The 25,440-nt window shown below is 31.3% G+C and overlaps 1 protein-coding gene across 1 annotated transcript in view; it reads left to right on the top strand.

The window, feature by feature from the left end:
• LOC121122247 (protein turtle) overlaps window positions 1-25,440 on the top strand; it is a 208,813-nt gene that overhangs the window by 122,814 nt on the left and 60,559 nt on the right. The window contains exon 8 of the mRNA XM_071889998.1: window positions 4,202-4,352. Coding sequence (XP_071746099.1) covers window positions 4,202-4,352 — 151 coding nt within the window. The remainder of the gene's footprint in view (window positions 1-4,201; window positions 4,353-25,440) is intronic.

Raw genomic sequence — 25,440 nt, 5'->3', positions numbered from 1 at the left:
TAAAATATAAAATAATGAGCTCCTCCAAATGGTGTTATGGTATATCCAATGAAGACATTTCCTGCCTGAAACATACCACCACAATCCTATACCATCTGCCCCACAACTCCTCATTTACACCCCAAATGCTGGGGTTGTTTGAGGTTACCCGAGCCTCAAATTGGGATTAAACCCACCACCACTACTTACATTTACACTCCAAAGGGCCTTGGATATTTAAGGTTGTTTCAGATCTTGTCTCGTTTAGGGAACTGACGGTAGCCCAAAGCAACCCCAACTTTCAGAGTGGTCTTTGAAGGTAACTTATCTGACAGGGGTGGGTTTCATCCCTTTTGGGACCAGGAGATACATGAAAACATCCCAATTTTTGGGGTATGAATAGGGGCGATGAGGGGCCATTATTGTTGTTTATAGATGGGTGAATGTTATTTTATTTTTATAAGTACATATAAGAATAAATAAGAATATTTCATATGTATTAACGTGATAACTAATCATTTTGGTGGAATAAATTGGGGGAGTTGAGAGGGGCCATTAAAAGTAATTTAATTTACAGCGGTGGTTTCATCTCATTGTGGAGCCTGTTGGTACCCAAAATGGTCCAAATTTCGAGGTATAAGTGGGGTTTTGTAAGGGTTCCATTCTGTTAGTTTATGTAGATATATCTAAAATGTAGAAACTGTTTTTCATATTTTAAAATTTAATATTATCCATTCCACATTTCGTCGTTCGACGTTTTGTCTGTCGACGTTTTCACTTGCTTCCAATCCAAATGAGTATTTATTATAGTTGAAAGGTGCCCAATCACCATTCTTGGATAAAGGTTTCTGACTGGCGATTATAAAAATTATCTGAGACATTGCATTGCGTCTTTGATATTATACAGGCGTTTATATGCTTTCTATAATTTTACAAGTAATATTAGGCAGCTAATTTCAACAACAGTAATTTAAAAATTCATTAACTCAAAATTACTAAGTACTAAAACTGGATCATCATTTTTTAACAATATTTTGAATAAATTAATTTTCCTTTCTGATTATATTTAATTACATTTAAGACATTTAGAAATTGAAATACTTTTTGTGTTTGAAAAGTAGAAGTTATTTTTGTTTAATATAATGCATTACGTGCATTTCAATTGATTAAATACAATATTTTTTGATTAAGTAAGCTCTAAGGTACCTAATTATAATTGCCTAAACAGGCACATTTTTTCATTCCGATTTTGAGAACAGGAATTTATTAATCACAAAGACTGAAATATCAATATGCTTCATATTTTGAGCGTATTTCTATGTAAATTCTTATTTTTTTATTTAATAGAGGCGTATTAATATCCAATTAAAATTTAGTTCTAATTTTGTTATGCAAGAGAATATGCCAAGTACTTTGGAAAAAATGTGAATTAATGTTATTGTCATTTTATTTTTTTCGACATATACCTATTTATCTATAGCGTCGATGATAAATTTGATATAATCTATGTATTAAGAAGTATTTTGTACAACAGGATCCACGTTACTGGTGGGGAATGGGGCTTCATACTTCTCAGAAATTATATGAACACTCAAAAAAAAAATAAAAAAGTTAGATCTGACAAATAAGTGACATAATTATATAATAAAAAAATCGCAAAACGCACGCCAAAAAATAAAATATATTTATAGCAGTGTAGGCTAAATTTCTGGGGAGTGTTATGCTTTCAAATTTGAACTATGTAATCATGTTTTGCAATGGATTTGGATCTAATCGGAAACAAAGGGGCCACGTCGTTAAAACAATAATTTTTTCGTCTTCTTCCTTTCGGTAGATAGTGAGTGAGTCTTTCACTAATTATTGTCTATATTATTTCTTGTTGAATGTAGTCACAAAATGCTTGGGAGATCCATTTTTTCTTGTTGTAATCTTTGCACAACGTCTCTTTATATATAATGTACACTCCAAAAGTGACCTAGTATCTCAGGTAGGGCTGATTAGGAGTAAAACATTATTTTTTAATATAATTACTTTCTTCAAATCAATGTGTGTAAGTTCGTGCCCAGGTCATTCCTAGTGAAATATATATTTTTTATGTCTATGGATTTCACTCAAGATTCCTAGTTGAGATGGATTAGTTGTGATATTATAATATTTACTTATACTTAATCAGTGTATCTCCATCTGATCAATTTAAGGAACATTAAAAAAAACCTTTTTATTGCTTGGATAACCATTTAAAAGTTGTGATGACCAAATTGTAAACCCCCTCGGAAAGTACATGAGTCAAGATTTAAAGAGGAGTAACAAGGGATTAAAAATGTATATGTACCTGTTTTCCATAACACCTTAACTAAATTAGAATCTCTTTTCACTCATTATAACTAAAGAAAAGTATGTCAAAATTGCTTGCAAAGTTTTGCAACTTACTTGACAATATAAGCCAGCAGTAATTTACTTTAAAAGGCACTTTTCACAAAAGTTAATTTATGTACGGTAATCTATTTTTCATGGGGAAAAAGTTTTTTTGTACAGACAATAAGAATAATATCACATAATTGCTTGCTGTATTTTTTATTATATGGAAATATATCCCAATAAATTCTAAGAACCAAGTAAATGCAATACATGTATTCTTATACACTAAGTATGTCATTGAAAAATGCTATCTTTTCCAGATAGAAAGCTTACATTTGAGTGAATACTTTGATAGATAAGGGATTTGTGTAAAAGTGTAAGGAAAAGGCGGGAGCGAGACAAACATATATTATTACTGAATGAGACCCTTGCTAACATCAGCTGCCCGTTATATTATTTTGGGGGTACAAAATGTATTAAAGGTATTATGTTTCTTCTATATTTTAAATATCATTAGTGTAGGGAAAATATTATAATTATATTTCAAGTCATATAAATCCATTGACACCAAAGATAGGCTAGAATTTTTCTTTTAGAGGGAATTGTTACAACCCTCACGACTGATTAAATAATGAAAAAAAAAAAAAAAAAAAGAATGGCATACGTATACATTAATCTTTTTTGCTTTTCTTAACTTAGTTTTTTTGTTTACACAGGTCCCTTCTTTACTCATTGAGTGTTGACATGTCAACGTATGAATTATTTTGAAGACATTTAGAAAAAAGAAGCAATAAGCTTCTAGAGTTTGAAAATCCTCAAATTCTAAATACAACGCATGATGTCGAAATATTTTACATGATTTTGTCGGCATGGATTCTGCCTAAGAGATGACGGGAAATTAATCTGGTGTATCCATTCTGCACACATTCCAGTATCGGGGTACACTGTATATGTTACCCACACTTCATAGTTTCTCTTTTTATCTCAAAATTAGAGACAAAGACTGTGAAAATTGAAATATAATTGTTACAACCTTTTAATAATAAATAAATAACTTTATAAATGGAAGCGACGAGATAAATATATAATGGGAGTAGGAAGCGAGGGACTCAGAGGGGATTGAGGAATGAGGCCGGAGGAAATGTCATCTCGTTACATATTTAAGACACTACAACTTTTTGTACGGTGTGATCCTTTCTTGTTTCAACCATCAGTCTACGGATCGACTCTGCGCTCCAAATACTCTATAAGAGAGGAACTCATTACCTCCTCCACATATGATACTTCCATTTATTTTCGGAATCCTCTAAAGTGCTAATTGTTCCAATATCTAAAAAAAAAAAAAGCATAAGCCTCTACCCTCCTACTCCAATGACAGCACTTTGATTCACTTGACATAGCTATTTTCTTAGTATTAAAAGTATGACGTGCCGGAAAGCCTATAAATTGTACCCTGCACTCCAATTTTTTTTTCTAGAGTATGAAAACAAAGAAATTACTTAGAGCCAACTCCAAAGGAGAAAAATAATATGTTGAAGATCTTAAGAAAATTTGTAGAATTTAACGGTCTAATTACTAATAATATGTAATTGAAAATAGTATATTAAATCGATAATTAATGGCAAAAAAGCAACAAAAACATAACTCAATTTATTAAATAAATATTACTCTTCAATGATAGATATTTGGTTGTATTAGATAAACTATTTACATTTGATTTTTTACTTTGTATATAAGAAAAATTCGGATTGAGTCAACTTTTTATCGGAAAAATAGGAGTTTATTTTATTTGGATTTGATTGTATTTATATAGGTCGATACATACCTTTTCATTATTAATTACATTTTTTACCTTTTCTATTAGATGATTCACACTGACAATGAAACATATTCCATCTCACATATTCGTTTGAGACCCAAAGCAAGCGATCATGGAAAGGATATTACTTGTCGCTCAGAAAACACTAATATCCTTGGGAGTGCTATTCAAAGTGATCTTCGCCTCAATGTTCAATGTAAGTCCATGAATTTACTTAATATTTAATTCTACTGTGAATCAGAAATACAAATATCTAATTGTTATATAAATAGTTCCCTAAAAAGAGATACTTTGATGTAAACGAAAAATAACTTCTTACAGGTCTTATGGACCGTTTAGTTTTTATAGATTTCCTTGGCTACAATAACACATATTCCTCAGCCATGCAGGAAAGTCATTATTTATGAATATTAAGTGTATAAAATATATATATATATATATAAGGAAAATTAGGTTTATACAAAAACATCATTCATAATAAAAATTAATTTCCTTTTAAAGACCTACAAATCAAATACAATTTAACAAAATATGGAGAAAAAAAACCTTTTTGTGGTACATAATGGATAAAAAAGAGTCATGGCAATAAGAATTTTTAAAAAACCTGTATTTTTCACGACAATTATACACCAATACGAAAAGTTTTTCAAAATATTGCTACTGATGCCAAAATTCAAACACAATTCCTCTTCAATTTTGTTTAGCTGAGCAGAAGTAATGCCGGAAAAAAAAATTAGTTTCTTTTAAATTGAACTAAGAAATTGTTTACTATTCATAGAGCAGGACCCTCAAAAAGATCATGGAGTGTATTATTGTACATTTTTCCGGAGTGGAAAAATAATGATATTATTAGACATACATAACAGGGAAATGAATTTCAACCAGTCGTTAATTACCTCAAGTGAATAACCTATTCTTTTCCATCATGATCCTAGCAGACCTAAAAATGATATATACTCACCCTGCAAGATGTTGCTTTTGAGATATGATAATTTTTTTTATCATTTTACTGCATAATGTTTTTTTTTCTTCCCATTACAAAATTATTCTTCATTACATGAGTTGTAAGTTATAAGGTAATAATTAAAACCTTTAGTGGGTAAAAAAGACAATTAATTTAGATAACCATTGATCAAATGGTTTTTGTTTGCCACGTGATTTATAGTTTTGGGTAGGACACAGGTGTATCCGATTAACGACAAAGTAAATCAGTCATTATTTTTTCGATCCAAGTCTGGTATATCTGATGAAAAGAAGATAATTAAGTGGATTGCGTTGATTTCCAATAAACTATCACCGTCAGGCTCCGTGCAATCAATAGTTGATGTATGTAAAGTGTTCTTTCACTTATTATATTTATACTGATTACGTAATAAAATTTGGAGTATATTTTAATTTTTTTTTCATAAAAACAGAGTATCTGATTTAATTTGTCTGTAAGTGTCTTGTGTAGATTCAAATAATCTAACAAGGATTGAGCAAATTCTAACTTAATAAACATTGGCTTACTTTCCATTAAATATGTAAATATTAGTAAAGAACTTTCACAATTTGTAGTGCATTGAAAAAAATATATATTTACGAAAAATAGTCATTCTTTTAAACCCCAAAGACCTAAATGATTGGTTAATACATGTTTTAAAACAACTTAAAATTGATCTCTCAAATAATGTCACATAAGATGGGATAAAACTTTTCGTTGACCCTTCAGATCAAGATAAATTTAATCTTGTGTTATAAGCAGATTCAAAATTCAATTGCAACCTTTGATCATATAATAAGATCTATCCAGCTGAAAATTTATTTGAGAGTAGAAGCTTTCTGATGCTATCACTTTCATAATTCTTGATACCTAGGGACTGATCCTAATTACCAAAGGCCCAATAGTTAATTTTTCTACAATAAATTTATGACGCCATTAACGAAAAGTAGTGTTGAATATTTTTATCTACGTCCTGGATGATAAAAAACAATATCTAACAAGGATTTTATTATTAAAGTCTGTGTGTTTTACTTAGTTATGTACAAATATGAAATAAACCGGGAACGTATTACAGCTCTCTTGGCCAATGTCCAAAAGGTCAAAAACATTTACAAAGCTGAAAATGTTGTTAAGACTATTGTGTAAAGATGAAGGAACTTGTGGAGTTAGCAGAAAGACTCGGTCACAACTTTGAGTTTGACAGACTGTCCAATAATAAGGCCAAGATAGCGGCAATGAGGAAGAAAAAAACCACAGCATCCTTCTAAATGGAGGATAATGTAGTTGGGACGTCAAAAAATTATGCAATTAGTAGCTTACCCCCTTGAATTAATTTTCAACGGTTAAAAACTATTTCATGGTCACATCAAACAATTAAATTTTGAATTTATTAATAATCCAAGATCAACTCCATCCTGATTGCAAGATACCACCAAGTTCACTGGACCTCAATTCCCAAATACTTATTTGTATGGAACACAGTTTATCAACAAACGAATGGATCTTCCTGCTACATAGCTGATGTCCAGGATCCGGGAGGAATCCTAAAATCTGCAAAAAAGACTGTCATTAAAGCGATTATATAGAAAAATATTTTTTTTTGTTCAGCTACCATATGCTATAAGTTTTTTTCAAAATTGGATTATTCACATATGAAAAAATCCATTTAAGAAAAAAATCATATTTGATGTCAAATAGAGGTCACACCCTGAACATATACGTCATTAACAGTTTCGAACGTCTTCAATTTGAGTTTGTTTGTATTTATCTATGCAGACAACCAAGTAAATGGAAGGAAAAGTCTTATTTTTTATGGATAAATCTTATTAAGAATAATGAGAACATATATGTACCTTGTAGACTCCTCTTATGTAGGTTTATAGTAATAAATCAAATTAAATGTTTAATGTCTAACATTTCCATCAATCTTCGCTTGGAAATTGTTTATTATTTTATTACAAAACTACAGATGCTTTCTTCTCTAACAAGTGTGTTATTCCATTCAAAAATATATACTGTTGTATATAAATTAAGTAGTACTGTTCATACTTATAGGATCATTCCAGAGTATCACTAGAGAGTTTGTTAAACTTTCGATCTAATCATAAATGGGGCTTGTAAACACAATCGCAATATTTAATGATTTTTCTCATATTGAGTAAGTGACACAAATTGATTTTGTTTTTTGACAAAAATGTATTGTCACCTATACTCTGCCTTAATGGCCTTAAAATGTAGTTTTTGATGGGTTTAGGTAGTTTTTGGACAAAAGTATAGATAAAACACACATAATACTTTTTTTAAATATTGTTATTTGCATGTCAAGATTACCCAATACAATGAAGGTTAAGAGAAAAAGCTAGTTGCGTTCATAAAAGTACTAAAAAATGTATACACCCATATATCAATGCGATTTTTTTCTATATTTACAGATTGTTTGGGAGAAAATATATTAATATTTTACAAAAAAGTAAACACCTACCTCAATGTCTTATTTTAGGATATTTTTTCTAATACCAATGTGAAAATTAGATAGATATACCTTTTATATTATTTAACATATTTTCTTAGAATTCAATAAATAAAAACAAAAAAGTGATACAAGAAATGATACAATTTTAGTGTTTGATATATGAAAATATTTTTGTATTTTGCTATTATAGTGGAAGTGGATCTCCAATAAATAAATAAATGTTTTATCAATATTATGTCTGGAGATCATCCAGTTTTGAGGAGTAGTTGATGTAGATACAATCAAATAATCTTAGTAAACTCCACCGGATTTTAAAACAGTACAGAGACTATTATAGAAATGATCACCAATATTAAATAACTTTACGTTTTGATTAATATACGTCTAAGAAAATATAAAATCTATTACATTCAGATTTTCAAATTCATATTAGAAAATAATCCTTAAATAAGAGGTTGATATAAGTGTATAACAAATTCGAAAATATTTATATTTTTTGCCAAAAAAAGGATTTATGTAAGAAATAATATTGACAGATGAAAGTATACAATTTTAGAACTGCCGTCAACCCAATTAGCCTTTTCTTTTATCCTTCAATGTATTGTGCAATATTAATAACTAGATAATTAAATTGAAAAAAAGGAGTATTGAAAAATTGTTAAATTTTACTAAAATGTTCTTTTGGCATTCAATCATACGTTTTTTTCTATATTTTTCGTCAAAAAACTACTCAAAATCATCAAAATGACATTTTGGAAAAACTTAAAGGCCGATGAGGCACGTATAAGATATATTTTAATCCCTAAAAAATGATTTCCGAGCTTCTCATATCAGCATGGGAAAGAATGATGAAATATATCAACATTCAAAAAAGTATATTTTTAATTAGTCTAATGTAAAAAAAGTATAAATGATTTATGGATTTTTCCATTTCTTTATATTTCCTCAAGATTTTTTAAATTCTGTAGTACAACAAATGTATTTTCTGTAGTTTTTAAGAATATATTTGCTTATTATTATCTCGAGAGTAAGTTTTTTTATCATTCACTACATATAAACATATTTTTATCTACATAGAGTTAAGAATTAATTTGTAAAAACTACATTTACTTAATATATACAGTATACATTCGTATATATTAAGGTTTATTCTTCCCGAGAATTGTATTTAAATGGGATCCTGGTAAACAAATTTTTCAAATTTTAGGATCCATTAGATAATTTTAAATACTTTTAAATTTAAGTATAACATTGTAAATTCTATAATTTTTCCGTACTTCATACTTTCTCTTTCCATCTTGAAATTGAAAACAGCGACAGCGAATAGTGACTTTCAGCAACTCTTTTATAATGAGGAAACAACTTCACAAAACTATATATTTGGAGTCGAAGGGAAGGATATCGACTTTTTAGAGATAATTAGTACTTTGCAAGATCATACTAAGTGTAAAAATAATCATATTGATAATTCACTCATTACTCATATATCGATTTTCTATAATAAACATGATTGATATGGTAGATACAAGAAAAAGTGGAAGTGCCTAATATAATTATCTCGTCGGAACTTATCTCTCAGGCCACAGATCGTTAGCCCCTCCCCCCTCAATACTCAATAAAAGACAAACTCACAACTTTCTCCACATAATGAAAACTTTCATTTAAATTTCATGACGCACTTGAATGTTCATTGTCTGAATATCTCGAAAAAGTGAATAAAAAATCTGTCTCCTTCTAATACAATTGTATATATTGCGCATCACTTCACTTAGTGAAGTCCTTTCCTTATTATTAAAAGTTTGCAAAAATTGAACGTCAACTTTCTATTGTCCCTGTCTCCAATTTCAAGATAGGAAAAGAGAAAGTATTACGTGTGGGCAAACCTATAGAATCTACACTTTATTTTTATACTTTAAGAAGATTCTTCATTTGTATCATTATCACAAATAGTTCATTTTTTTTTTCGGAACTCGATCCAACTTACAACCCAAATACTTTTAAAAGGTTTCTGTCGATATGGTACAGTTAAAAATTATTTACCCACACATAAATAATAATAGTGTGAATTTTATGGGTTAATTCCTGGTCCTTATTTCCTTCTTCCACGTACTTTAGGGGGAATATGTGATGTACTAGTATATACTTAGTGATCCAAATCGAGAGCAATTGGGCATGCTAAAAAAATAAACCAATAATGAACATGGCCCCCCAGACAATTTGAAGTATGTGTAGAAGGAGAGCAGCATTGTTACTGCAACGTTTCATTAGATCAGTTATAAGCAGCTGTGGAAGGGGAAAAATATATACAGGGAGCGGGGATCAAATTGTCGCCAAAATATTTTTCTACAAAAAACATCCCAAAATATACATTTTTTGACTTTTTTTATTAAAAATCAAAACTATGACGATCATATAGGTATACAGTAGCCATTCATTCGATATAATCACCGTTGGCATCAATAACGGCCTCAATATGGCCTCTGAACCGGCGGCAGGCTCTTTCGACCATCTCATTACCCATGTCGCCGAATACCTCCTTGATGGAGTCCATCAGGCTGGCCTTGGTGCTATTGGGATGTCTGTTGGTATGTCTCTCGATATAGCTCCAGACAAAATAGTCCAATGATTAAGGTCAGGAGAGTTAGGAGGCCACAAATCCTTGGATACAACATCATAACAGTTCTCGTTTAACCACTACATGGAGATTTTGGACACATGGCAGGGTGCTGAGCCCTGTTGCCACACCCAGGGCCTGTCTCCAGCCACCCTTTGGGCCTTCATGGACCTGGTAGGGGCATCCTCAACCATCTTCTTCACCTTGTCAACAAAGTCGGTGTCCCTGACCTTCCTGTCGGCGCCTTCCTCCTTGGGGGCCCTCTTTATGGTGGCATCAACATCCCAGGTGTCCTCTAGCTTCTTACGGATACGCGGAACAGTCCGTAAATTCACTCCTAAGGTTGAAGCAATCGTTGGATTGGAGATTTCCCCTCCATTATTAACCAATGCCATGACTACGGCGGACCTCGAAAGCTCCTCGTTCCACGTATAGCTCTTTATTTCCTCATATGATGACGACATGATGCTAACTGAACTACGTATCGTCAACTGACGAGAATAGCTTTCCTATTTGGTAACTGGTTTTTATTTGATATTGTCGTCTTCAAGTTATCAATGTTTAAAGTAGGCGACAATCAGATCCCCGCTCCCTGTATATACGAGGACATCCGTAAGAATTACTTTAATGTCGGCCCCCTCATTCTACTCTCGGTCTAACAAGGACTTATAGTTATAACTCCACAACAAATCCTAAAGGTTATTTTCTTTATTTTATGAGATCACAGACATTTTTAATCATATTTTGTATATCAATGATAGCTTGTATAAAGTAGAATGGGAAGTTAACTCCTCAGGAACAGCTAAGCAAAGAAAATTAATTCTTCTATTTGCCAATTCCAAAAGAACGGGCGAGCTAAAAAGGAGTCCAAAATTTCATTATTATAATCTGTGTATTTAGAATTAAAAAGACCGGTTCAGATTCTTGTGGTGGTTATGTTCCATTCATTAAAATATCTTAATACTTTGATCGACATTATTTATCATCAAACCAACTTATTACTAAAGGAAACTAATATTATGAAATAATTAAACTGGATAATTTTTTTTTCAAATTTGCCGTGGGTTAAAACGCCGGGAAATGGGATCTTGGGAGATAAATCCTAATATACAGTGATTAAAAAAATATTATCTGCCAATCTGATAAAATAAACAGATTAGTTGTCATGACGTTTCATTAAATTTGCAGGTAGGAGTTATGAAGTGAAAGAAATAATCACAAATCCTACTTCTTACATAAGAATGATATATGCAAACATTACAGCGATATTAATCTTTATTGTTACTCCGAGTTCCACAAAGACTTCTACTTATAACTCCGCAACTAATCATCAATGATACTCTTCGCCTATCATATACTAGTAATTCCTGTATACTTATTTTTTTGTCTTTAAAATAAAAGAATAATAAAAACAACTTTCGAAATAAAAACACCTTTTAAGGTTACAACTTTAATAAGACATCTTCGTATTTTTTTCATTTCTTCTAATAGAATCATATACCACAGGCTGTATACTTTTATACATATCATAATATGCCTGCAAGGATAGATGATATTTAATACATGAATATCAAACTTTTCAAAATTTCAACAAGGTAAGTTTAAGATCATTATAATGCAAAAGTTAATGATAGTTAGAAAAAAGATAATTATAATTACATAGGGGTTACGTCAACATAAACAAATGTTAAATAACAATCAAAAAAGGGGGAAAAATCTTCATTTATTTATTTGCTACATACGAGTATATTGTACATCCGACCATCTAATATTTCATACCGATATTTGTTAGTTATAGGTGTTGTAATCAAATTTGGGGGATGGTTTCAGATACTCAAGAACTATGACTATATCAGGTGGTGCGAAAAAGTCTTAACACTTCTTTTTTGCTACATATATCAAGGTTTTTGTGAATTTGGTAAAATACTAAAAATAAACAAAATAACTAGATCTTCGTAGATTTCTTAGAAGCCGAGAAAATGCCATCTGAACGTTCGTCGCCAAACTATCAACAGCCTCAAGGACACGGTCAACTGGTACAGGGATGCCATGTCCGCTATGGGTGCATCACCTTCTGTGGCCACTTGGAAACCATCATTGCTTCCAAGGCGGGCTACATCGATGATTACGGTAGCCAAGATATCATATTAGTTATTTTATTTCATTGACGTATACCATTTCAACTGGTTGTCGAAATATATCTTGATAAAGTTCTAGATTGAAAGCTTAAAGATTATACACCGTACCCGGTAGTTTTTAACTTTCATAATCTGAGATAATAATACATTTTTTTCTTTGACGAGAACCTTAAAATCTCTATCAAGCCCTTTTAAAAAAGTATTTTTATAAATTTTTTAGGGAGTCAATAGCAGTAACGAGATTATTCATGGGTTAAAATATTAATAAAAAAACATTTTCGGTAATTTTTTTTATGAAACAGATATTTTTTTCTATTTTTCCCTTTATTTGATTTATGAGATGGAATTGTAGATTGATATGGTCTTTCAAACTAAATAGGTCAATTACTCATATGGTCCGCCAACACCAAGCCAATCCTTAAAAAGAATTACGTAAAATTGAAAATCTTCATAAATGTTTTATTTGTACATATATACAGTCAAATATTTTAGTAACCTATTTGAGTTAATAAAATGCTTCGTATTCAAATTTGAGAGAAAAGTTAAGAATACACAATATTTTAAACTATACTTTACTTCCTTTATTTTGTTATAAGATACTTATACTCACCCTCATATGACCACTTTCAAATCAAATTTATCATTATCTTATTGGGGAGATCCATTTTGTTTAAACTCACTGTCTCTTTCAAAACCGTCCAAAAGTTCGTGGTTTAATGGTGTGAGAAAGAGTTCAGAAGAGGAACGATATTTCAAGTACATCAACTTTGGTGTGAGGATTGGATCTCAAACACGTTTGATGAAGTCCTGCAGTATTTCTGTCTACCCCGTAGCCTCCATAAATTTGTATTTTTGGTCTTACCATGAGATGATATCCCTTATAGTTGACGTGGCAACGTCTGTACTCTTTTATGCATTGAATGAGTATTGCTGGAATTGATTCTTCAGCATCACTAATAGAGGATGTGCACTTCTAGTATTCCACAAATGTCCAACTAACCCCAAATTATTTCACCATTTTCAGGTAAATATATGGTGATTAGCTAATTTCCTTCGATCGGGGGCCTAAGCTTATTAGCCAGCCCATATTTTCTTAGCGTCTTAATCGGAACGAAATTCCTCTCTCTCATCTGTGACAGACTTTCAACTCTTTTTATCTTTATGGGAATCCTACATCCTCTAATAAGTCTAATGTGCTGATATTAATTTACAATAATCCAGAAAATAATACAAATGTAATCCGTACTCAATGTTCTACAAATTTTCTACCTTGATTTTGTGTTAAAGAGCCGCTTAGGGGGTCTTTTCCTCAGTACTAGAGATCAAATTTTGTCATGATACATTTTTTCTTTTTCTCTAAATGAACTTTAAATTAAACTTTTAGAGGGATATAGTTACTTATGAATGATATGACTTGTGCAAAGACATCTAGGAAGCCAATCTTCATATAAAGAAAAGCACTCAATAAAGTTGTTTTTTTTAAAAACTCTTATTACCTCACCCTATCTTCTCCTCTGTCTTTTCCTTCCTCTCTTCTTCACAACAACTTAATTGAAAGTATTTTGAAAGAAACTTCTACCTATCTACCTAGTATAGTATATTTTCTTATAGATTATGTGTTATATAGGTCAAACATTACAGTAGTATTATAATAGTTGAGAATTCAATGATAATGACATGTTGGAGCAGGAAATTGATCAAAGAACTCCTTCTCTCCACCTTTTCCTATTCCTTTTTCTCAATAATTAGGTCAATTAAAGCAGAATCCATTTAATATTTTATATGTTCGTGGTATTTCAAGGCTTTCTATTTCACCGTGGAATTATTTACTTACATAAGTAGAACTAATGTACACACAACAAATACATTTATTTAATGATAATATTTGTGTTCATAACATGGCGGGAAAGATGATGATATAACAAAGAGAAATAATTTTTGTGTTTTTTTTATATATGTACATTAGCGTGGCAATCCATATGTAGTGAACATTAAATTGCACGTTTTTGTAAGTTGTGCACAGTTGTGGTGCTAGCTGTTATGACAACCTGGGTGAACTTCACCTCCCCCCCCCCCCCCCACGTAGAAGTCATTGTCCCTATCGGGAAAAAATACGGACAGCCAATTTTCTCAGGCCTCTATTGAAGCCAAATTCGTACTCCAAGCACATTGACCATAGACAAGAACATGTAGCAGTCACTTCATGCCTGGTACGAAATTTTAAAAGGATCCATAAGAACTTCCCATCCGAGCTCTTGGAGCTTCTGGGGTGTCCTCAAAGCTGTGTAAATCCTGGCGCTATCTTAATGATGTCTTGTAGTCACCTGTTCAACAATGCTGACTGCTTCTGTTCGTTCGCTAGTTTCCAACGGTCGAGTTGTTTAAAGTAAACGGCAGAATTGAGAGAAAAAAAAATCAATGGATCCAATTTCGTGAACCACGAATGGAAAGACTATAATCCCGGTATACAAATACCTTTACAACCTCTTTATCGTATGATCCGATGTGACCAATAATGAAAAGATATATTTAGTTAAAAAAGGGGGAGGAAATACGAATTTTTTTTTTCACTATCTAATATATTAAATTCTAAACTGTATTAAAAATATGTTATTATATCATTATAAATCTTATTTCCATATTGTAGACAATAAATTAACTATTAGAACGGTATTTTCTCATCCGTAATTGATCAAAAAAAGTTTTAAATCTAGCCTTTTTTGAATATATATTATTGTCATTTAATTGCAATGTCCTGAAATATATTTTACTTCAATTGTATGCAATAGCCATTTGATTAATTAACATTATGATTTTTTTTGAAATATGCTCATTTTAGGAAGTAAAATATCAACTTTGAGCCTCTAAAATGGCATTTCATTCAATTATGATAGAAATTTATGTTCTCAATGTAGATGCTGAATGTGAAAATACAATGAAGTTGATTCGATTTAAAATAGGTTAGATTGGTATTGAATGTAATTCATTATTGGTACCTTTAATTTCAAAAGCAGTATTCTATTTTTCTCCTTCTTAAAAGGTGTAAAAAGAAAAAAAAAGTATTAGGAATTTGAACTATTTTTCTGTTTGAAAATGAATCTCACTTAAATCCGAAAATGAATAAAGACAAAAACCGGAGAAATTGATTTTAAAAACATATTGTTTATTTTTGTGGGGGCCCCTGAACAAATAGCTATGGAGGCATTTTACCACATTGTCCATTTTAGGAATTTTCACTGGTCTTACGCCTTACAGTTGTGAAAAACAATGTAATATTAGGAAAAGGTCCCTCCGTTCCTTTTAAAGTACGAACACTAACGATTTATTTAAAATGAAATGTTATAATATAAAAATACATTTACTTGGATGATAATAAAAGAGAAAGAATTTTTTTTCGTATAAATTGTTAATTTTCTTTACTTTAATGCCGCATAGAGACCTTTAAATGTTAAAATTGTTTATTTTTTAGATTGGTATATTGACTTTCATAACAAAATAAACAACTTTGGGAGGTAATAGCTAACAATAAGTAGAAATCTAATGTTCTTTACATATGAATTTACACCCTAATATATGTTTCATATCCTGGACTACTAATGTTAATAAATATATGTTATTTCCTTAATGGAGCTTTTATTACACATACTATTATGAAGATATTTTTTCTAATAGAGACATACATACATAAAAATAAAAACAATTTCTGTTTTCACTCTATGTTTGCACTTGTTAATTTGAGAAACATTCTCGCATATACCCTCAAATTCACTTGCAGATAGCATTTCATTTAATGGCTTCGGCATCATATGTTTACATATGCATGAACATAGATTTGTTACCTCGATAAACATAGTTTTTCTATAAGATTTGTTGGATAAAAAGATTAGGAATATTTCAACAGGTTTTCAGCAGATGACCTACATACTTACCTAACCTCTGTAAAAGGAATTTATAGTAGAATTTAATCACATTTTTAACCACAGTTTATTTAAGAACAAGGTTTCATACCGCAATCAAACAACAGTTGAAACTAAAATGAACAAGTTTTGTTTTTACCCCATGTCTCTAAGTGTATAAATGGTCTCCTCCGCGCTGTTGTCAGTCCCGGGATCGTTGGCATCTCCATTCAGACTGCCTACAACATCAATTAGCCTATTATTACCCTATATATACCAAGAAATACCGAAACCTATGTAGCTAAAATATGGCCTACCTTTTATCATGTTACCCTTCTCCAACCCTGGTGTCAACTAACTGAAATTTGAAACATCTTGGTCTCATCCAAATTTGGATTCTCTCTAAGCTGCCATCACGAAAGCATGGTACAACATGGTGTTCATCATCAATTCACCGGGTTGTTGAGGCTGCTCTTGTTCATGAAGAGGATGAATTGAATTAAAATATACAGGGAGTGGTGATCAAATTGTCGCCAATATATTTTTCTACAAAATATACATTTTTTAACTTTTTTTTTGAAAATCAAAACCATGACGAGCATACAGGTATAGAGTAGCCATTCATTCGATATAATCAGCGTTGGCATTAATAACAGTCTCAATATGGCCTCTGAACCGGCTGCAGGCTCTTCTGATCATCTCATTGTCCATGTTGCCGAATACCTCCTTGATGGAGTCCATCAGGCTGGCTTTGGTTCTATGGGGATGTCTGGGGCTATGTAGAGAGACATAGCCCCAGACAAAATAGTCGAAAGGATTAAGGTGGGGAGAGTTAGGAGGCCACAAATCCTTGGTTACGACGTCATAACAGTTCTTGGTTAACCACTGCATGGAGATTTTGGACACATGGCAGGGTGCTGAGTCCTGTTCCAGTCAACATCCCAGGTGTCCTCTAGCTTCTTACAAATACGCTGAACAGTCAGTAAATTCACTCCTAAGGTTGAAGCAATCGTTAAATGGGAGATTTCACCTCCATTATTAACCAATGCCATGACTATGGCCTCGAAAGCTCCTCGTTCTACTTATAGCTCTTTATTTCCTCATATGATGACGGCATGATGCTAACTGAACTACGTATCGTCAGCTGACAAGAATAGCTTTCCTATTTGGTAACCGGTTTTTTATTTGATAATGTTGTCCTCAAGTTATCAAGGTTTAAAGTAGGAGACAATTTGATCCCCGCTCCCTGTAGCTTATTATAGTATTTGAACATATCACAAAAATGGGTATTACGCTGTATTTTCTTGATTCCACACAAATCACGTGTTTCGTAAATTAGTCGGTCATGCTACGGGAAGGTTGTAACCCAACTCTAAAATGAGTCTTAAATATATTAAATTATATTTTATAAAAATTGTATATTTCTTATAGCATAAAAATATTCTAAGGCAATTAATTTACTCAATCTACCAATCACAACAGTAAAAAGTAAGAGAATTAATATATCTCCATAATCATAGTATGCGTAATGTGACTATTACGGACATGTATTTAACGATGACTAGACAAGTATAAAATATGTCCTAAACACATGCTACATGTTTGTAGTTCCAGGATATGAAATAAAAATATTTACTTTCATAACGTATATAAAAAATTAATAATTGTACAAAAAAAACTACACGTTTACTTTTTTATTTATACTACAGAAATACATAGGATAACGACCTTAATTCCTATAAAGAGATACGTGTTTGTACTCAAAACTTCATGAAAAGTTTAGAACACACTGAATATAATGTGTAGCGTAAAATCGTGGATTGGCTTTACATCAATTTGGATAATTTAAGCGTGAATATTTTATAATACTATGTTGCGTTATTAAAAGTAGGGACTATTTAGTGAATAAACAATAAAAAAACTTTAAAAAATTCACAGTTGTCAGCATTTAAAGGAGAAGGGTGTCTGATTTCCTCTACACCCAAGTGAGTGTAGAAAAACTCATGAAGTTCGTAGAGTGCTCCTGGAGTCACTGTACTGAAAGCATGGTAGCTTCAGGCAATAGTCTTGAGAAGTCAGCGGGGTACACAGCGGAAAATAGGGATCATGGTAAAAGTCTTGGGAATGAGTCATGTGGATGAGGAATCATCAATGTGAGCGATTTGACTTTTTGGAGGTATATGTAGGATTTGGGGAAGCCTTCTTATGTACGACGACAGTCAACAGCCATCAAGGGTTGCCGGTTGAAGAGACGCCCGAAATGGTTGACTTACTGATTGCTTAAAGTTGCTAGTTTCACAATCCTTCTCCCTACGCTACTCCCATTTCAACAATCCCATTTTGAGTATATTAAAGAAGACAGCCTGTTCTAAATCTTGCCAAAATTTAGATGACCTCAAAGCTTCTGTCAAGCTGCAGTGGGTGACCCTGGCCATGGACTTCATTAAGAAGTGCAACCTGAGGCCTTTAGGCCCAGGTTGGAGGCCATGGTAAAACCCAAAGGAAATATTGGAAAAATAGGAAGATATATCAATAAAAGAACTTTGTGATGAAGCCTCATTGTTGTACTCCTTTCTATTTTTGGAAAAGTTTCCCCTGATTCTTAATGATCTAAATGTCCAAGATTTTACCTTGCACACTGTATTTATGTGCCATTTGATGACGACTATTAATATGTAGAACCAATTTGAATAGCCCTCATTCAGAGTTGTGTACATTTTTTTGAGGTAAAACATAATTACCAATAAAATATTGCTTACATCAATATAGAAGTTTAACAAGTAGGGTATTTACTTTCATATAATTTGACAATATATATCATAAAAAAGGAAATATGATTTAATATTTTTGACACTTTATACAAGAAATATTTTTATTTCTTATTTTATTCAGATTCGTAATATTGATGTAGTAAAAATAATTCCATTATTTTTCGAATACATGGATTTAGTAATGTATATATCACGTTGTACAAGTGCAGTTGGTTTATACAAAATAGTGTTAGAAAGATAAGCTTTCGACCTTACCAAAGTATATTGATTGCTTTAGTACAAGTCAAAAATGGACATCAGTAAAGAGAAAATACGGCATATTTTGCTGGGTGTTTTTTCGATAAAAACAAAGAACACAAGCCAAGAGGCTGAAAATGTGAATACTGTTTATGGTCCTGATATTGTAACAGTAATTCATGGGCAATTTGGGTTAAGTCGATTTCGTTCCGGTAATTTTGTTACAAAAAGTGATCAACGCTGTTGAAGGCAAGTTTTCAAAAATGTGGATAAAATAATGAAAATTGTCGAGTCCGAACGTGATCAAAGCAATATTTTGATATTTAAGGAGATAAAAATTCATTGAAAGAAAAAAAACAAAAAAAAAACATAAAAAATATTAGATTTTTGGTCATTATACCTATATTTTATTTATTATTTTTTGATAATAAATGAAAATATCTATATATTATTTTCAAAAAATGAAATGGAAAGAAAATAAATTTCTTAGGTCCGTACCTGATTATAATTTAAAGAATGATTTTCATAGCCATTTAAATAATTCTAATACAAAAATTATATTTTAGTATTAAAATATTAACCCTACAAAATCCTTTTGAAATAAAAATGATTCATTTTATTGAATGGGTCTAAGAGTATATTTAAGTAAATATAAAAAATATTGATTAAAGGAATCGTTATATTATTATTTGCTAACATTTTTCCCCAGAGAGAAAAATGTGTACTTACAAATATATATCCTTATATGAAAAATATTGTAAAACTAAAACATATAGATATAGGTACTGTATATAAGGTTTGATAATGTAAAATTTTTATCATTTTAAAAGTTTAAAAGTAAGAAAGAGAGTGATATAAAGAAAAATTGTCATTTGTATGTAGATAAAGTCTCTTTTTTCTTTTACAAATGGTTTTCCAAAAAATAAAATAAAATAAAGCAGTGGGATTTGCAAAATACAAAATATTGTATAAAGGTTCGGAATATATATGAGGCTGTAATCATGTATAATTTTTACAATTTTTTTTTTGAGAAAATACTCAAAATAATCCCATTTTCAAAATAAGAATGTTTTTATTGGATTGTTTGTTCATATTTAGGCATGTATTTATAAGATGAATACCTAGAATTGTAGAAAATATGACTTGCAGGTTGTTAAAAATAAAAGAAACCGAAAATCAACATGTTAATTTGAACAATTTGAAGAATGCATTGGAGTAGAACAGCTTAGTGTCATGACGTTTTACTATATTAGTTGCAAGGAGCTATGAGGCGACGAAAATATACTCAAATTCCAATGAAATAGGTAGGAATTACCCTGATATCGATCCTCAATTCTACTCCGGGTATAAAATGACCTACACTTAAATCTCTGCAAATATTCTTCAGTGTTAATTTTTGTCATTTATACACATGTATTTGATACTTAAGTGGTCTTTTTTCACTAATTAAAGAAAAGTGATAAATTTTGACGTCAAAAATTAAAAATGTTCTAGGTTGCAGCTACACAAAGTATTGCAATTATCCTGGGTAATACTTTTCATAGCTTTATAAATAACTTTGTCAAATATAGATGAGATATTTGAACTCTTTAATTTTTACGAATTTCTACAATGGGGTTTCGAAATGGGTTATTGGAAATGATATTTTCAGGAATCCTATGAGAAGTAGATTGACTCGTTCTTACAATTGTAATTTTTCTGCTAAACAGGCTGTAGGAACTCTTAAGTGACTTATTCATTAATCAACATTATAGTTTCTTAAATACTCCAAAGATTGAGCTGTGAAACTGCAAGAGGATCTAGATGAAGTTTTGGAAAATAGTTCCCTTTTGCTAAGAACCTTTACCGCTGGTAGGCACAAACTACTCAGAATTTTTGAGATCTCCGAGGAAGAAATGGATAGAAAGATAAAAAAGGAAAATAGTTCAACGTATTGCCTTAAATAGTTGAAACATAGAGATTACTCTTCAGCTACTTTCATGTACTTGGGACAATATAAAACTATTACATAGGATTGGATATTTTGGAAAATTTCAAGAAACATTTCTGAGATATTGTCAGCATTCCAGGCTCTGAGATTCCTAGGAAAAAGAAAGTAATTTAAGAGGCCAATTACATTACACATTTCTGAGTATGCTAGTAAGTTTTTGAAGGGAGATAAAGCGCCAAGCCCTCTTTTTATAGACTTTTAAAGAAGAAACTACTCCCTATCTTTTATCAATCTGTAAGTCAGTGGAAAAGGTGGGAGAACTACCAAATTCAGTGACAAGAGGACAAATTATTATCATTCCCAAGAAAGGTAATGGCTATAATGTAAATGATTGGAGACCTATTATGGTATTTAATGAAATTTATAGAATATTCGTAGGGGTAATTGCCAAGCAAATAAAACAAAATATAGAGGAAAAGGGTCGGACTAAATCAGATTGGTTTCCTCAGAAATAGAATGTTTTTTTATATTTCTCCGAACATTCAATGTGTAATTGAGTCTCTTAATTATGGAAGAAATTCGGTGCTAAGGTAGCAATTGATTGTTGAAAATAGTGGACACCATTAACCATAACTCTATTTTGAAGACTGTGAAGAGGCCACTGCCTAATAAATATTTCAACACTGTTAGGGATGTAATATAGAAGGGGCTTCCACAATTACATCATATGAGCAAAAGAGCAAACACATCCATTTTAAGAGAAGTGATCATTTAGGATGTCCAGTTTGTTTGTGGCTTCTATCCAAGAATTTTCCCAGAAACGGAAGCTTAAATTATGTGGCTGGGAAATAGTTATTCAGTACTTCAGACACCTGCTAGACATTAATACAAATGACATCACCTTGTCGGCGGAAGGAATCCCAACAAAGGAAGATTGAGGTTTATCTTTTTCATTCTCAGATTTAAGTAAAAATCGTGGTTGTAATGGGATGTTGGGAAGACTGTAGTCCTTTTTCTGGGCCTATAGAATCCTGAAGAAAACTCAGAAATTGAGGGTTCCTTGATCAAAGGTAAGATCAATGTTCTGTGGATAGAATGGGACAGAAATGGAGTATCTGATTCGAATATAAAAATTATAAATCCCTTTTTCAAGTTCAAATTACTTCAATGGAGGAAATTATGTTTACAGACGCGTATAGTTCTATACAATACCCGGTTAATTTCCTCCATATTATACGTTGCAACTGCATCAGCAGTAGTGGCATTGTAGGCAGTGCAGAAAAAGGAGAAGGGCTCCGGATGTTTTCACTAGCCACAAATTGAAACAAAATTAAATGATAAACAACAAAAAGTATAAAATTTGATTAGTGATCATTATTTTATTAGAAGATAGAGGATCACGAATCAAATCTTATACTTTTTGTTGTGTACCATTTAATTTTGTTTCAATTAAACCAATAAACAATATATTTTCTTATTATTATTTATCGATAATCACTACTGTGCCAACATTAATTGATATTAAAGGATTGAAACAAAGTAAAATTAACTATGGTTATGTTAAACATGTTGTTTTTAACTTTGTTAAGAAAAAAAAACAACAAAAACATTCGTGTCTTATCTACAGGGTGGTTAATTGAAATCTGAACACTTACCAATTCAATAATGAATGAGGGTTGATAAATTGAAAATAGTTCATATTTCGATATATTACAGTGTAAACAATTAGTTACAAGACAAAAATAGAAAAAAAACATGAGATTTTAAGCTTAGGTACAATTTGAGATAACGACATTTGAACGTGATCAGCAAGCCAAAAACGCTGGTGAGAAAGAAGGGCACTGTCAAACGGCCAAACTGGATCCGGAGGAGATAAAGAAAACAACCCAGGCCAAGCCCCTGTATTCCATGAGTCCCAATGCAAGAGATATATGGGTTTCACAACAGACTTCCAGAGAGATATTAAAAAAATTTGAGTGCAAAGATGTGATAGTAGAGAGGCCACTTATAACACCATCAAATAAGGAAACCCGTCTACTACGTTGAAATACTTTTTTAAATGTGTCTTAGAGTGTTTTTAAAGACTTTTTTGATACTTTTGACCCCCCCCCCCCTGATGACAATTCCTTCGACTACACCTTTTGGGTTTATGTCAAGGAGAAGGCCTACAGTTTTATGACAATATGATGGAGGATTACATCGGCAGCGTGTGCCAGGCCTTCTGCCACTACCTAGAAGCCATCATTGCCGGTAAGGGCAGCTACATTTTTGATTAAGAGAGCTCAAACACATTTCTATTTAAAGTATTAATTTTGTTGAAATTTAATTGTTAATGAAAAAATTATATCTTGTTGAAGTTTAAATTTCAAAGTGTTCAGATGTTAATAGACAACTCACTAATAGAATAATTGTGTTTAAAGTAAAATAGTAGCAAGTTGATGGGAAAATCAAAGTATACAGTGGGGACTAAAAACTCGCAGTGGCACTTAATTACAATTTTATCCAAGGTTTTTTTGATTTCGAGGATTTTTTATGTATCCAAACGACAACTGAAACCAAAAACAAACAAGTTTTGTTTTTATTTCATGTCTCTAAGTGTAAAAATGTGGGAACACCAACAAAAATAGTCAACTGTGTGCAATCTCCTCCATACCGGTGTTAGTGCATAACTTTTTTTGCCTCTCCAGCCAGACTGCCAACAACAACAATAACTTCAGTATAGTCAAATACAACCAAGAAGAACAAAAACTTCTGCATTAAGAATCCGGCAGACTTCTGGCCTGCCTCCATGTAGCCCTCCCCCAGCCCTGACCTCAACCTCTGGACTTTGAATTTTTTGGCATCTTGGAAAAATATGCCTTCACACCTCTCCTCCAAGTTTAGATTCGCTCTGAGCTGTCATCACGGCAGTGCGGTACGCAGTGCACTCGATCTTCATCATAAAGAGCTGTCTATCTGTTCTCTGGATTAAGGAGGATTTTATTCCTTGTAAAGGAGGACATATTGAATAAAAATAGCTAAATATAATACTTCAACAAATCACAGATTAGTTTGTAGTTGTGTTTTCTTTGATTACATTAAAACACCAGTTTTTTCGTATTCTATTCATAATAAGTCAAGTTTGGAGTCTCCACTCCATGTACGAAGACAAAAAGCCTCCGAAGAAAAATTTAAATTTCCTATAATTTTAAATACAATTTTTCTTAAAAAACTTGCCAACTTGAAAATTGACAATTTATTTATGTTATGAAATCAGTGCCAAAAGTTATATATTGTTTAGATCTTTGCGAATAAAAATCGACAATAAAGACTCAAAATGAATAAACTATAAGGTGACTAAAGGTAGCTAATATATATTTTCTTCAAATGACCAATTTAATTAAGTAGATAATATGTTAAATCCAAACTTTCTTCAAAAAAAACTTTGGAAATTGTCTGAAAGTCATTATCCCAAGAGAGAAAGGTAAATATGAAGGTAAAAAGTGAGATTAGCAATTTATGACCTTCATTTCATAGATCATATTCTTTTATGGCATTTTTCCACCCGTAAATCTAATTCAAGTCAGCCATTAACAAAATCTCATTAAGCATAGTATATGTATGTATTAAAATGTACCTACATACATGATAGCATACAATGTACAGAGGCAAGCCTTTCATTGCTTTAGCAAAGAAATAATGATAAAATGGATAAAAGGATAGGACTAATAGATAGATTGAATCAAAATTTTCTTTGTGTAGATAAATATACGTTATATTTATATATACATATAAAAAAATTTCTTATCCTTTTTAAAAAGAATATTTTAAAATATGAATTACTATTACATATTATATGGTTAAAAAAAGCCACAGCATTCATTTAATAGAAAAATACATTTTTTAAATATAATTTCGTTACCTAATCATATTTTATGTTGTTAGAAAATGTAATTTTGAATGGATTAAGTGCACAAAAAGAAAGGAAAAATAGAGTTTGAATTGTATTCAACTAATATAAAATATGTCTAAATATTTATACTATTAAATTGAGCTAAATATCAAATATAAAAAACTTATTTTTACCATATCTTGTATGCACAATATTACATTATATGGAATAAAATATGAATAACTATTATTGCAGTTCCAGAACCATTTCATATGGTTAAAAATAGTGTTGGTAATTGGTAGTATTGTTTAACTAGTTCTTTTTTTTTAAAGTTTGCCACTTGTTCCTGTAATTGGTCAGATGGAGTTGAAT

Source organism: Lepeophtheirus salmonis, chromosome 7 (genome assembly GCF_016086655.4).
Source record: "Lepeophtheirus salmonis chromosome 7, UVic_Lsal_1.4, whole genome shotgun sequence".
In the NCBI taxonomy this organism is placed as follows: domain Eukaryota; kingdom Metazoa; phylum Arthropoda; class Copepoda; order Siphonostomatoida; family Caligidae; genus Lepeophtheirus; species Lepeophtheirus salmonis.
Note: the sequence above shows the minus strand (reverse complement) of the source record. Positions and strands in the feature narration are given on the sequence as shown.